This window comes from Cetorhinus maximus, chromosome 12 (genome assembly GCF_964194155.1).
Source record: "Cetorhinus maximus chromosome 12, sCetMax3.hap1.1, whole genome shotgun sequence".
Classification (NCBI taxonomy): domain Eukaryota; kingdom Metazoa; phylum Chordata; class Chondrichthyes; order Lamniformes; family Cetorhinidae; genus Cetorhinus; species Cetorhinus maximus.
Window position 1 is genome coordinate 78,534,894 of NC_135890.1, and position 16,214 is coordinate 78,551,107.

At 44.3% G+C, this 16,214-nt stretch overlaps 1 protein-coding gene across 2 annotated transcripts in view; it reads right to left on the reverse strand.

Annotated features, from left to right (window-relative positions):
- The window catches only part of msi1b (musashi RNA binding protein 1b), a 139,948-nt gene that overhangs the window by 86,419 nt on the left and 37,315 nt on the right, over positions 1-16,214 (reverse strand). For both annotated transcript variants that reach the window (XM_078553960.1, XM_078553959.1), the window contains exon 6: positions 8,866-8,958. In XM_078553960.1, coding sequence (XP_078410086.1) covers positions 8,866-8,958 — 93 coding nt within the window. The remainder of the gene's footprint in view (positions 1-8,865; positions 8,959-16,214) is intronic.

Below are 16,214 nucleotides of genomic sequence, written 5' to 3' on the forward strand. Positions count from 1 at the left end.
TCGATTACTTCCTCCCTCAAGTGCTTATCTAGCTTCCCCTTAAATGCATCTCTGCTATTCGGCTCAACTACTCCATGTGGAAGTGAGCTGTACGTCCTCACCACTCTGGGTAAAAAAGTTTCTCCTGAATTCCTGACTGAGAACATTTCAAACAGCAGTTAAGAATGCAATCTTACAATGCAGCAAATTCCTGTCCTCATTACTTCAAGCCCGATGGGTCGGATGTTGATGAGCAGGAGGTCAAAGCAACAATGACAATTTTGCAAAGTTCTCCATACACAAAGAGAAGCATTCAAGGTGACCCAAATCCCAAGGGTGTGTGTGGGGGGTGGTGGGGGAAGGGGGGGAAATATTTTGGAAAAAGCAAGTTGCGTTGCATTTTTAAAAAAAACATTGCTTCCTTTCCCATCAATATGGGTTATTATTTTTAAAATGCAGTCGCTGTGTGGTGACTGAGTCGTTCATCCCACCCAAAGCAGGAATACACCTCACTAATAGATGAACATACAAAATAGGAACAGAAGTAGGCCATTCAGCCCCTCTACCCAGCTCTGCCATTCAATAAGATCATGGCTGATCTGTTTGTGTTTTGAATTCCACATTCCCATCTACCCCTGGTAACCTTCGATTCCCTTACCTAAACGGAATTTGCTTACCTCTGCCTCCACCGCCTCCTGAGGCAGAGTTCCAAAGTCACACAACCCTCGGAGAGAAAAAGCTTCTTCTCATCTCTGACCTATAGGGGCGACCCCTAATTTTAAAACAGTATCCACTAGTTCTGGGCCCGCCCACAAGAGGAAATATCCTTTTCACATCCATCTTGTCAAGGCCGTTCAGGATCTTATATACTTCAATCAAGTCACCCCTCACTCTTCTAAACTCCAGTGGACACCAACCAAGCCTGTCCAACCTTTCCTCATAAGGCAACCCACTCATTCCAGGTATCAGTCTAGAAAACCTCCTCTAAACCACCTCCAATGCATTTACATCCTTACTTAAATAAGGAGACCAAAACAGCACACATATTCGGGGTGTGGTCTCACCAATGCCCTGTATAACTGAAACATAACATTCTTACTTTTATGTTCAATTCCTCTCGTAATAAAGGATAGCATTCCATTAGCCTTCTTAATTACTTGCTGTACCTGAATACTAACTTTTTGTGACTCATGTACTAGAATGTCCAGATCCCTCTGCACCTCAGAATTGTGCAGCCGTTTTCTGTTTAAGTAATGCTCCGCATTTTTATTCTTCCTACCAACGTGAACAACTTCACATTTTCCTACATTAAACTCCATCTGCCAGATTTTTCCCCACTCACTCAACCTATCTATATCTGCCTGCAACCCTCTTATGTCCTCTTCACAACCTACTTTCCTACCTATCTTTGTGTCATCTGAAAATTTAGTTACCATGCCTTTGCTCCCCTCATCTAAGTCATTGATATAAATCATAAAAAGTTGAGGCCCCAGCACCAACCCCTGTGGGACTCCACTTGTCACATCCTGCCAATCAGACAAGGACCCATTTATGTATAAAAACAAAAAGCTAAAAGCTACTGCGGATGCTGGAAATCCAAAACAAAAACAGAATTACCTGGAAAAACTCAGCAGGTCTGGCAGCATCGGCGGAGAAGAAATCAGTTAACGTTTCGAGCCTTCATGGTTCTGCCGAAGGGCCATGAAGGCTCGAAACGTTAACTGATTTCTTCTCCGCCGATGCTGCCAGACCTGCTGAGTTTTCCCATTTATGTATATTCTCTGCTTTCTGCCAGCCAGCCAATCTTTCATCCATGCTAATATGTTACCCCCTACGCCATGAGATTTTATTTTCCCCAATAACCTTTGATGTGGCATCTTTATCAAATGCCTTTTTGAAATCCAAGTACAGTACATCTACAGGCCTCCCTTTATCCACAGCGCATGTTACTCCTTCAAGGAACTAAAAAATTGGTTAAACATGATTTCCCTTTCACAAAATCATGCCAACTCTTCCTGATTACCTTGTGTTTTTCTAAGTGCCCAGCTATTAACTCTTTAAAGATTGACTTTACCACCTTCCTCACAACAGATGTCAAGCAACTGGCCTATGGTTTCCTATTTTCTGCCTTCCTCCCTTCTCGAATAGAGGGGATTATATTTGCTATTTTCCAGTCTGATGGAACCGTTCCAGAACCAAGGGAATTTTGGAAAATTAACGCCAACGGAGTTACTACCTCATCAGCCACCTCTTAAGATCCCAGAATGAAGTCCATCAGGACTCAGAGACTTGTCAGCCCGCAGCACCATCAGTTTGCTTAGAACTACTTCCCTAGTGATTGTAATTTCACCAAGTTCCTCTCTCTCTTCCACCACCTGATTTACAGCTATTGCTGGAATTTTTTTATATCCTCTATAGTGAAGAGAGAAGCAAAATATTTGTTCATTTCATCCGCCATTTCCTTATTATCTACAATTAACTCCCCATTCTTACTCTCTAGAGGACCAACACTCACTTTACTTACTCTTTCCCTTTTTAAGTACATGTAGAAACTCTTGCTATCCATTTTTACTTTTCTAGCTAGCATCTTCTCATACTCTAATTTCTTTCTCCTGATTAACCTTTTAATCTTTCGTTTCCATTCTTTATATTCTGACCAATCATTTGACCTGCCACTCATCCTTGCAGTTATATGCTTTTTCCTCAAGTTTGATGCTTTCCTAACTTCTTTAGTTAACAACAGATGGTAGGTCCTCCCCTTAGAATTTTTCTTTACAGTAGGAATATACTTATTCTGAGTATCCTGAAATATCCCCTTAAATGTCTGCCACTGCTTCTCTAATGATCTGTCCCCTAGCCTAGTATCCCAGTTCATTTCAGCTAACTCAGCTTTCATGCCCACATAGTTGCCCTTATTTAAGTTTAAAATACTAGTCTTAGACCCACTCTTCTCCCTTTCATACTGGATATAAAATTCAATCAAATTGTGGTCGCCGCTACCTAGGAGTGCCTTCACTCTGAGGTCATTAACTAATCCTGTCACATTACACAACACCAAGTCAAATATAACCTGCTCTTTGGTTAGTTGAAAAATGTGTTACTCTCAGAAACTATCATAAAAGCATTCTATGAGCTCCTCATCCAAGCTATGACTGCCAATCTGATTTTTCCAGTTTATATGTAGATTAAAGTCATGCATTATTGCTCCCCCTTTATCACAAGCAATTCAATATTTCTTCTTGTATACTTTGTCCGACATTGTGGTTACTTTTAGGGGACCAGTAGACCACTCCCACTAGTGACATCTTTCTCCTACTATTCCTTATCTCCACCCAAATCCATTCTACATCCTGATCTCCTGAACCAAGGTCATCTCTAACTATTGCACCAATGCCATCCTTGATTAACAGTCTTATCCCCCTGCACCTTTATCTAGCTTCCTATTCTTCTTAAAGATCATATACCCCTCAGTAGTCAGAAGCCTTGTCATCCTGCAGCCAGGTCTCCGTAATGGAGATCGGATCTTATTTATTTACTTCAATGTGTGCTATCGTTTTGTTTACTTTGTTCTGAATGCTACGCTGAATGCTGAAGGGAGAATGAAGCAGAATGATTCTAAGCACCTGGAAAAGTTGTGTGTTCAAAAACAAAAAAAAAGACAGACCACCCAAAATATAGAAATCGTAAAACTTGTTTCAATTTAAAATGAAGATTTAAATGAAAAGTGAGCACTTTCCAAACAGGAAAAAGTGATAACCTAGCTTGGTGAAATACATCTATAAGTAAAATTCATTGAAAAGGCAATGAGCTGAGAAAGTCAGTCCGGCTAGTGTTTTTCTTTAAGATATAAACTGCATAGCTAGTGCTACCGTGGAGAAAGCAAAAACAAAATGTAGATGTGGAAAGTTGAGTATTCCACCAGGTAAGAGAAGCAGCAGGGAATAAATTAAGCAGCAGCTGCACACAGTGACACAGGTACTGGGAGACAGGAGGGGATACAGGTCCACTAATATTTTACTGGAGATGAACAATGGAACTAACATTGATATAGGGCCCAACATGCCCAATCGCTTCAAAACCAATTACTTTTCAAGTACGCTCACTATTGTTATACTTCCATCCCCCACTCCACCACCCCAACCAAGCCACTCTAAATCCCGACAACCCCCACCAAATTCTTAATAGGTGGCTGTGTCTGTTCACATGGAACTAAACTACTTTATTCTCTCATTGTTTTTGTTCAGCAGCTGGCAAGCACTCAATCTGAAACAAACATTGTACATCTGAAGGGTTTCTTTCCCCCCCTCTGAACTCTTGCTCATTGATTGCCTCCTGCATCCCTCTCCCCAGTCCCACCCAGTTATCTTTTACTCACTCTGGCAGTGACCATTATTTCCACTATTTTTTGTTCCCTTACAGAAAAATTATTTCTGGGTGCCATTCTCTCCCTTTTAGGCATTAAGCAATTTTTGCCTGGTTAGACATAGAGAAGACTAAAGCCAATGTCTTCTCAGCCCCTGACCCAAACTCCATTCCGCTCCCGAGCCACAGTCACATGTCGAACCAGACTGTTCACAATCTCAATCCTCTGACCCCAAATGCTCTACATCAAAGTCCACCTGCATACTATCACCTACAACTACTGCTGCCTCAACCTATCTGCCACTAAAACTCATTTCCATGCCTCTACCAGATTCAGCCTCCTATCCCCCACCTTCTGTATATTTCAACTCATCCAAAACTCCTTTGCCCGTCACTCCTGTCCTTTATGACCTGCTTTAGCTCCCAGCTTCTTCAATGCCTCCAATGTAATATTCTCTTCCTTGTGTTTAAATGCAATCAGGCCTTCTCTCCTACCCATAGCTATGCAGCCTCTTCCAGCACTACAACTATTCCAGAACTCTCGGTTTCTCACTCTGTTCTCTTATTCTCAACCCCTTCCTTCACCAACCATTGGCTGTTGTGCCTTCTGTTAATTGCATATTATGTTTATTTGTACGCAGGTGGTAGGTGTCAACCAGGGATTCACTTTTGCACCTATAAATGGACAGTCACAGAAGAGTCATATAGATTTGAAATGTTGCCTCTGTTTCTCTCTCCACATATACTGCTAGACATGTTGAGTTTTTCCAGCATTTTCTGTTTTTATCTCAACTTCCCTCTCCTCCTTCAAGATCAAGATCTGCTGCTTTGACCAAACTTTTGGTATCCCTCCAAATATCCCCTTCTTTGTCTTAGCATCTATTTTTGTATGATTGTGCCTTTTTTTTTAAGGCTCTCAATTCTGTGGGTCTACAATATCACCATTTCCATATAGTTCAAATTACACCCGCTAAGTGCAGCTGACAACAGGAGGAGCACATACACCAACACCTGCTCCTGTCCAATAACCCTCCAAGTACTGCTGTTCTATGGCAACAGGTTGCCAGATGTTCAATAGTAACTCACAATAGCATCATCTTGGCCAGGAAGTGAAAGCAAAACCTTTTGAATGATTCTATATCACAAAATGTTCAACAGATTTTATGAATGAGTGGAGTCTAGGACTGAATCAGAGCGCCAAACCAGAGGAAATAGCAATGTCTGAAAATCAGATTTAAACCAGACAATGATCATTAGCGGGAATTACACTGCACTTTCACAGGACTTATATATATATATATACGGAAGCAGAGCACTCCAGAGATCTACTGTAGCTCAGCCCCTCACAGGATCGAACTCAAGGGCTGATGGGTGGAAAGGCCAAGACCGAGAAACAGAAAACTTGTTTTTTAAAAATACTTCCCGGCCCTGACTAAACGCGACACAGTATTGAGTACAACGCCCACACCTCAGAAACGTGAGAAAGGGACAACGAATTTATGCTTTTTTCAATGTTTTAAAAGAAGAATTGTAGTAATTTGTTCCCCCCAATTTTCCTGCTCTGCTACAATATAATTTCATAGCACTGTCCCCTTCTCTGGTATTTGCCAAACCGCGCCCCTGCTGCTACCCATCTCATCACTGACAGACAGACAGGCTCCTCGTCAGGTCTTCATCCAACCAAAGTGAAGAAACGGTCGTCAACTAAAATCAACCAGGAGCCACATTTCGCATGAAGGTTAAAACTAAAGTTTGAAGTTCAGGATTTAAAATTTTAAAATTCTATCTGGGACTCAAAAGAATGGTCAGCCTCCACCATGGAGAATGGACAAAACTATTTACTGTCAATCGCTACTTCTATTGAAATTGTAAACGCACGCATAAAGAACACACTTACGATTTTGCTACAAACAGCGGGAATCTTCCCCTTAGCTCTCATTCAAACCGCGGTTTGATTATCTCTCAGCTTTTCTTGTTCGTTGTGTAAGAAATGAAAACAATTTTTTTTGGAAACATGAATTTTAAAACACTCCTGAAAAGACTAGAATGAGAATAAGGAAAGCAGCAAACAACATTTTGAGTGAAATTCTAACCAAAACTAAAACTAAAATGTCACTAAAGTCTGTGAACAAAAATTGCTAGACTAAAACTAAGACTAAAGTTTCCTCCAGAGAGTATGAGACTAAAACTCGAGGCTCACAAGCTATAGACTAAAACGTAAATGATTTCTAGGACTAAGACATTACTGTCCTCCACTAGCTCACCTAAATGGTCATTCTACCAGAGGCAGCTCTTTGCCAAGCTGCCTCTGGCTCCGGTTGCTGTGGAAACCATCAGGAATGTTAGGGGAGGGAAGGGGAGTGGATTCCACAGCAGCCGAAACAGGAACAACAACTGCACAGGAGCCGCTGGTTATTTTACCCCCTCCCCTCCTGGATGGAGTGAATTGGCCATTTGGTCAAGGCGGCTGGGGCTAAAACCTACCCTGCCCTTGGAAAGCATCCGCACCCACACTTGCTGCTTTGTGGGGGTGGTGGTCGCCAGACAGCAGCAACCCTCTCCCTGACATAGACTGAGGCCGACTGTAGTATCTTCATTACTGGCTAAACCCTCCTGCTCTGCATGGCTTTGCTGCAGGCTGCAAAATCTCACTTGAGTTCCGCAGGCTAGAGGGGGACCGGGAAAGGCTGAGCAGCCCTTCCTCATTGTCTATGACGGTGTGGCCTTAGCTCACCTGGCGGCCAGAGCTCAGTACAGGCAGTGAGTGCAGACCTGTACAGGTGAGATAGGCCAACCCCCCAAAAGGTGGTTCATCGCCGATGTGCTGGTGACCAATGTCTGTCCATTAACAGCAATGGCAGAGCGTAACTTTTAAGCCACTTGGTGAATTGTGAGACCCATCTCAAACTGCAGAGAGAATGGACAGCCCCCTACTAGAGTCCTGGTCACCCATCAGATTTTGTGTATCATCTCGAGCACCTACTGAATTATCCAGCATTTGAAGCATCTTACCTAGGAGGGGTGAGGATGAGTATAGGAGGGCACCCTGAATTGGTCCAAGCCCACTGTGATTTACTAAATCACCAGCACAGATCATACAAGAGAAGGGTGCAGTTCCATCTCATTAGCACGCGAACCCATGCTTTCCAAGCTGTGCCCTAGCAAACTGACGAGGTCCTCAACCCCACTTTCAAATAATTTTTCTGCACTTAACCTAGACAAGCTCCTCCAGCCCTATGCTCCCATGTGCATGTGCTCCAAACATTGCCTCACCCTTCCTTCTCTGTACCCCTCATAATGAATAGTCAGTCAATGATTAGGCCCCTTCCCTCTGGAACACGTTTCATGAATCCCTGTGCTGCACCACCTCTTCCAAAATCCGCTACCTCCCACCCACAGGACCTTCCCTCTCTGACTGTATCTTCAACCACTCCGCAGTTGCAGTCTTTACTTCCGCCCTGTTCAGAGATACCTTTATTTGTACTTGATGGGTGATTACAGAACTGAGGGGGTCAGCTGTTTAAACTTGGGATGTAAAAATTGGGAAAATTAGAAGGGGTCAGCCAAACACGAATTTAGATACGACATTATTCAACAGAAGAAATTGGATTTTCAAGTGGTATGTGTTCCATTTATTGGCCCAGTGCAATTGACTTGAGCATCAAGTTTCTTTTTATAAACCTCCCTCAAATAAATGTCAGTCCAGCTCTACAGCAGGGCCTCGGAAGAAAGGGAGCCCTGAGACTTTAATCTGACAAAAGGATTTACAATTTCTTTTGTTAGTTCTCTGAGCAACACAAAAGAGCCCAGCAATCTATTGTTAAATCTCATGATACCCACATTCCCATTGGCCAACAGGCAAGTGTTCACAGCTCCTAATTTGTATCCTAAAGCTGTCTGAGGCGCCATGGAAACCGAGGAGATTAGTAAACCGTGGGGTAGCTGACCAATCGGGGCTGGATGGCGGCTGAGGGGTGGACAGTCATCGCAGACAGTTGAAGGTTAAGTCTGAGTGGCAGCAATTCTACTCGTGCCCATTGCTTTTGCATTCCCCTGGAGAGAGCGCAGGAGAGTTCGCCTATTCTCTTGTCACTTCTGACCGGCTTGTGTGCCAGCGCTGAATTGAGCCCTGAACAAAAGAACCTGTCTGTGACTGCTCCTCTCGTCCTGTCACCATGGTGACCGTGGCACCAACAGGGAAGGTTGGGCGGAAGGGGGGGGCGGGGGGGGAAGGGGGTGTGGGGGGAGGGGGCTGGGTTGGGATTGGGAGGGTGGGGAGGAAGCGGCAGCAGCAGCGGCTCTGAATGCAGCTGCTCAATACACAACACTAAAACGACAAGCACCAAGACCCTTTCTTCTCACCTTATTCTGGGGGTGGGGAAGAGGGGGGGCCCACTGCACAGAAACTTCATGCTTAACCTGGAAAAATCTGCAGCAAGAAAAAACGGCATGACCCAGATTCGAGGACGGATGTGAACAGAAAATAATGAATGCAAGACGCAGCAAGGCTCGCATTTCACTCACCTTTCCAAACTGGTCGAAATACTGCTTGACATCCTCCACTGTGGTATTTACAGATAATCCGCCCACAAAGATCTTCTTTGTTCTGGTCACCATCTATTGGAAAGTAAATGGGTTCTGGTTAAAGTGGCCATGCTACTCTCTGATCAGTCTTGAAACTGCCCAATATCAGCCCAGAGCACCCAACAGAGCAAAAGACACATTAATGCTACAAGACTGCAACACACCGTTCTCTTGCCAGCAGCCGTGCTGGCTTAGCCAGCAAAGAAAGGTTTGCGCACAGCAAGGTCCCACAAAGATCAATGAGATAATCTATTTTAGCGGTGATGTTTGTTGAGGGATAAAATATTGGCCAGGAATAGTGCCTTTAATGACCAACTGAGCGGGCAAATGGGGCCTCGGTTTAACATCTCATCCTAAAGGCGTCACCTTTGACAGTGCAGCAAGAGGAGGGGTTCATGCACAGCTAATTACATCCCCTCCAAACCCCACAGTACATCACAATACATGTCAGAAAGCTCTTGGGTTCATCAATGGCTAAAAGGTAGGGTTGGGAAATGGAAAAACCAAATCGGCACGGGTTCCCGTTATCACTGATCACTCCTGGAACGTGCTCATGTGGACGTTGGGTGAGTGGCTTGGCCATGAGGGTCCCATTGGCCAAATAGCTGTATAACACATCAAGGCTGGCCACTTGGACACAGTATTCAATGTCACCAGTACCTGCGCTCCCCGACAAGGAACCCCATGTTCGGCAGAGAACATTTGAGAAGATTTTCTTTTTGAAACGATTAAGACAGACAAACACCAGTGGTCCCAGCTGCACTGCTCCCTCTGTGACTCCATAGCGGAGAAACACAGGAGAGTCCCACCATGACCTGTCCCTTCCCTTGACGCATTCTGTAACCTTTATTAGGTAAGAGAAACTAGGATTGGGGCACAGAACTCTTGGCAAATTTCCTTTCATTTTAAAATAAACAAAATACAAAGCAGCATGACACCAGAGAACGCATCAAAAATTAACACAATCATTAATTAGCACAAGAAAACTGTTCTCTTGCTGAGCAGAGATGAATCAGTAGACACCTTTCACTGAAAAGCCATTTAAATGAAAATTTCTCATTTAGGAGGGCAAGTGCTGAGCCCTCTTTCCAACACAGGGCTACACTAAAGGCTTGTGCACATTTTGCTGCATTTTACTCCAGATTGCAGAAGAGATATGTCCACATGTCAGCCCCATATGTTCACAATGCGTTAAAGCCACTTTCCTTCTCCTGTGGAAGGGACTGGGAGGTAGTGGCGTCCATACCAGCAGCTTAACTATGATTTATTGCTTCCCCACAGTCTGAACTAAACACCCTCAAAACAATTGGCTCCCAGATACCAGCACTGGCGGTGTTGCGTGATGTGCTTCAACAGAATGGGGTCCACAGCACCACACCAACTGCAACACACACTCTCGCCAGCCTGCCTGCCAAGAAAGCCACATGACAAGGCACTAGACTGGCTCCTCCTACACAACCGAGTGACTCCCCTTGAGGGAGATTCTCTGCGGCTCCAATACCCATTGCATCTCATTTGCTTTGCGATGCCACACTCGGGCATAGGGGCTTGCCCTCGGCACTGGACATGAACAGCAACATTGCAGGGCCTTAATGAGGCACAGGAAATTCCCAGCTTTGATCCCAAGTCCACGACGAGTCAACTGATCTCCACATGCAGGGTGGCAAGGTACCCTTCCACGCCTCAGGGTTACGGAAGGGGGGAAATTTGCCAGGGGTTCTCCTGTCTGGGGACTCCTGCTGCTGATAGACTTGGGCTTAGCAGCGTTGCCTCCCACCAAAAAGCCTCCCGATATTCTCAATTAAAAGCCTACATGTGGATAATGGGACCTGCAAAGTCCCTGGTGGGGAAGGGGGTGGAGGGCTGTGGCTGAGGGTGAGCAGCGTGTTTTGGTGGTTGGGGGGAGGGGGCAGTGGGGAGCACTTCAGCCCCGTCTTGACTCCACAGGAATTTAGTTGTACCATGTCTCAGTAACAGCAGCCTCACCTCTGAATCAGACAGCCGTGGGTTCAAGTCCCATTGCAGGGACTCGATCTAGGTAGACACTTCATTAGGGGTAAAAACAAAAAACTACTGCGGATGCTGGAAATCCAAAACAAAAACAGAATTACATGGAAAAACTCAGCAGGTCTGGCAGCATCGGTGGAGAAGAAAAGATTTGATGTTTCAAGTCCTCATGACCCTTCAGCAGAACTGAAGGGTCATGAGGACTCGAAACGTCAACTACTTCATTAGGGGAGCTGTCTTGCGATCGAGACATTAAACCAATTCCTGATTGTGCAGTGAACTTCAAAGATTCCATTGCACTATTTTGAAGAAGGGTAGGGGTAGTTCTGCCTGGTGGCCAATAGTTATCCCTTAGCCAACTACTAAAAACAGATAATCTGGTCATTACATTACTGTTTTGGGATCTTGCTGGATGCAATTTAGCTGCCACTTTTCCTACATACATCAGCGAGTACAAAAATACCTGATTTGCTGTAAAAGACTTTGGATCAGCTGGAAGTCACAAAACGCGCCATATATGCAAATTTCTTTCAATTTTTTCCTTCATTCAAAGTGGTGCGGAATCATCAGCAGTATAGGCCCAGAGCCTATTTTATTCCACGCTGCCCAATTTTCCAGAAGGATCCTAAAGCAGGTATTAAACCCTTATTTGCATATGTAAGATGCCCACCAGGGGTGCTTGATAAACCATACGACCCAACTTTGGGTCTGGCTTCTTTCAGGCACCCTTGGACAGCTGGGCATTGGTCTCCGAGACAGGCTTGGCAAGGCCCAATTTCCATCCCAATATCTCCAGGAGAGAATGATAGAAAGTTGACAGAGACCAAATTCATTATTTTTTTTGTAAGAATAGCTACCAGCTCCGTGCCCAGTGAAATCTGGACCCAGTGACCGGAGAGGATTTCCTGTTTGAAACCAAAACCAGACAGCCACAGGGTCAGAGAACAGGTGCAGGCAGTTATGTTCATTGCAGAAGCAGCCTGTCCTGGTTTCCCCATTTTCTTGCTGATATCAAGCAGTAGCTGCAACTTTCAACTATCTCACTTCTATACAAGGCAGCCCCATCTCGGAGTCAGCACTCGTGTGTCAAAAAAACACAGAAGGAAAAACAAACACAGGCTTTGAGCTGAAAAATTCAAACTCCTGTTGTACATGTAGCTACACTGAGTGATGCTCTTGATGCAAGGGAGTGTGATTCACAAGAAGGAACATAACACAAATAGGCAGATAAGAAGTTTCTTTCCAAATAAAGACTGTCCCGTGGTGCAATGGCAACCAATTTAATTCCCCTTTCAGGCCCAGGTGAACATGCAGTAGGACAATGCTGTCAAAGAAAGGGTGCCGCTTGCTATTCTGGGAGCGCGCAGCGTGTTTATAAATGACACACCCTGTCGTAGTGTTCAGTCTCAACATCACAACAGTAAAAAGCCACTACTACTGTAGATCTACTGGGTCTGCAAGGGGAACACATTGATCTCTTGGATTGTATGACATACATCAGGCACTCCCATACCTGGCCCAAGTTGCCATCATCCAGAGTGTTCTCCGAGGTAGTGCTGCACAGTCAGGAGGTGACGTCTTTCAGATGAGGCAGCAAGCTGTCTGCCCTCTCAGCTGAACATAAAAAGCCCAACACACGATTTTGAAGTAGTGGAGTTCGGTCCTGGCCAATACTTACCACTCAACTGACATGTATCATTATCTGTCATTATCACACAGCTGCTTGTGGGATCTTGCTGTGCGCAACCCAAAAGTACTTAGATATCCTAAGGTCGTGAATGACTATGTAAATGCAAATCTCTCTCTCTTTACTGCATGGAAAACATGGGTGTTGTGTCACTGCAGGAGGAACTGCTGTCATTCCTGGGCTATAGTGTAAACACAGGTGTAGAGTCGACAGACTTGCTCAGTGCTTTTGATTCGGGGAATACTTAAACAGGCTTACCCTCAGGTAATTGAGATGCAGTGGTTAAGGCAACATGACACCCGAACTGGGAGATGGGGTTAAAAGATCCCCTGGCAATTTTTAAACATCAGGGGAGCTGTCCTCAAGTCTTGACCTATGTTCCTTCCCGAACTGACCCCATCAGAAACAAATTAATCATTCATCTTGCTTGCTGTTTCTGGGAACTCCTGTGGATGAAAACTGACTAACGAATTTGCCTGCAAAACCACAGCGAGGGCCTTCAAACTAATTATTTGGCTGTGAAGTCCAGCCACTGCTGGATGCAAAAGCCACTGTTGTCTACAAACTCAGGATGTCCAGAAGGATCCAAGGGATAGGCTGTATATGGTAAGGAAGATAGCAGCAAAAAGGTCAAAGGGCTCACCCACCTTGGTGCATGATGTAGTTATTAGTTGCATCAGTTTTGTACCAATCTTTACTCTTCAGTTCTGGTATTAAGCCAATTGCTGTGCAGCAAGAAACTAGTATTCTTTGAGTGGCTTGGGGGGCAAAGATCAAATGAACCAAGGGAAATCATCTCCCTCTTTCCTCAAGGAAGGATCGATTATGATTCACAGCAACGATTTCCCCTCTGTTCTGCTCCTAATACTATCGACTCCTTGCTTGATGCAGATACTGGCGACCCTTTATTCATCATTTAAGCATCAAACTCAATAGTGAGGGGCAGCAAGGTATTTGACTGAGGGCAGTATCCAATCCAATTCATATCTGTCTGATAAGAAACATTACCAAGATCACTTAATTACATCCCACCCCAGCTCATGCCCTGAAACAATTATTTCAGTTTTCTTTCCTACTTCAAGACTCAGCTACTCCAATGCGGTCCTCAGCTTCATCCTCCAAATCCCACGCTATACAAACTCATAACTCATCCAAACTTTCTGCCTCTGAATCCTATCATTCTCACACTCGCACAGCCCTGTTCACTCTCTGCCACCAACACAATGAAATTATCGTTCTTACCTCCTTATAAAAGATCGCTCCACAAACACACCCACCATCCTGCCTCAACAAGCTCCTTTGGCCCTATGCTTCAACCTCAGGGCCCCTGTGAACACCCCTCTCTCCATTCTAATGGCAAAGCCTTTAGCCATTCAGCCCTGTGTTCTGAAACTCACTACCAAAACCCCCATCCTTCTTCCCTCATTTATAGGTAGTGCTTGCTTTTGGCTGAATAAATATAAGAAACTAATGGAGAGGAAATGATCAGCTAGTCCATTGAGTCCCTAACTCTTCCATTACGGCTCAGTGTCCATTGCTCCTTGGTGAAGCAGACATTCATGTTAAGGCTCAATATGTAGTTAGTATTGGTCTCAAAGCAAGTGGAATTCAGGATGGTACAAGTGGCACCCACAGCCTTGGGAAGGGGAAATTCAGTCAGGAATTCATGATCGCGATCCACTAACTCCAGTAACTTCTAGAGTGCATCAGATGAAGATAGGATTAGACTCTGCTGTGATGCCCATCCATCCCTTCTCCATTTCCCCCATATCCACCCAAAAGTGTCCCATCCAAGAACCCCTTGCCCCCAAATCTTCTCTGGGCAAAATGTCCTAACGGCAATACCCCTTTGGCAAAGGTGTGGCTGCTTTAGTGAAGTACCAGGGCACCACCGGTAAGGCATCAGCACCTTCAGGTGAAAATTAGTGAGAAAAGAAGAAAAAAAATTGTTTTTCTTTCCTTTCATCCACCCAAGGGTACATGAAGCTTGTGTCAAGCCAAAGTCCTAAAGCTTGCTGTGAGAACCCAAGACCAGATTGCATAGGGAGAATGTGAAGACTAGGGATGTGGTACAATAAGGATTACAGCCATAAACTAGATTTCGCTCCCAGGTTTCAAAGCTTTATGTCTATTTGATGTGTCAAAAAATGCCTGGGAGAGCTATGGGGCAGACAGGTGGAAGAGGGTTGGAGCCTGTGGTCTCCAAATAGACCTGCTGAAAGAGAGGCATCCTTCACTTTCAGGCCAGAAACATGAAGGAGATTCACAGAAGGACACATACAGTTATAGCAGAAACGGGCCAACCAGAAGACAACAGCATTCTTTCAAGAGCAAACAAAGAACTTCAAATCAGGAAGCAGAATAAACCAGACCACCGAAAATCCACTTTCCCTAGTAATCCTGCCTTCACTAACATAAATACTGGATTACATCAACACATACCAACCCAGAAAACTAGCAAAAACTGAAACAGTAACCTCCCCACCTAAAACAAAAAGCAATTGACAACTCAGCCCAAAATATGACAAATGAAAATGAGTAATTACATTGAAAGTGCAGTGGGATGCAGGCTCTTAAATTAAGCTGCACGGAATCCCACATTCCTTTATTCATATCAAAAGGGGGGAAAATATCATTCAGTACATGAAAACCTAAAAGGCAAGGCTTATTTTCCAAGAGTTTTTAGGGCCTGACTTCTCAGCTACCCGCTATCCCACAATCTATGCCCTCTTCCCTCCCACCACCCCACAAAAGACCTAGCTCACTGAGAAAACGTACCCTCTGCATCCCAACAAACACCAAAGTTCACAGCAACAACTTTCTCCCTTCCTGGGCTTTTACCTTCTGTTTTGGCAGCTGCTACTGTATGTGACTGAATTTAGCTGTGTTGTGTGAGTGAAATTCCTGGTATAACAGAAACTCCCACCCCATAGTGTGCAGCAGAGTTCAAGCAGTTATGGGAGAAGGACATAGGGGCCTTGGAGCACCACTGAGGAAGAGGGTAGCCCAATCATAATCATTTTCAGCCACAAACACAAAGAGTGCCCCCAAAACACTGACTGCCTATGTCAAACATATTTATCGAACACACTACATCTTTTAACTAGGATGGTACAACCAGGACACACAATCTGGGCTGGAGTGCAGTAGAATCATAGAATGATACAGCATAGAAGGCAGCCATTCACCCACCCTTCCTACGCTGGTTCTATGAAGGAGATATCCATTTGGACAAACTCCCCTGTTCTTTTCCCACATTCCACAGTAATGCTACTGGCTGAGCAAAAATACATTTAGAAAAAGTGTTTGAAACCCATGGCCAAAAAACTGTGCAGACTTTTTAATTTGAAGTGTGCAGAATATCTTTTCTAAGGGTAGTGATTAAAATAAAGGTTGGCTTATACATATACAAGCGAAAAAGTGTAGTAATAGATCTAAGAATAGAGTTATGCTGCTAAGTTAGTTATCAATCAACATAATTTTAAGTTAGTGTGGCTGGGATTTGAAAGTTACGCTTGTGTTTTTTAAAAACAAATTCTGAGCAACATAGGTAGGTGGAAGTGGAGTCTGAGTTACTTTGGAATGTTGGTTGTAA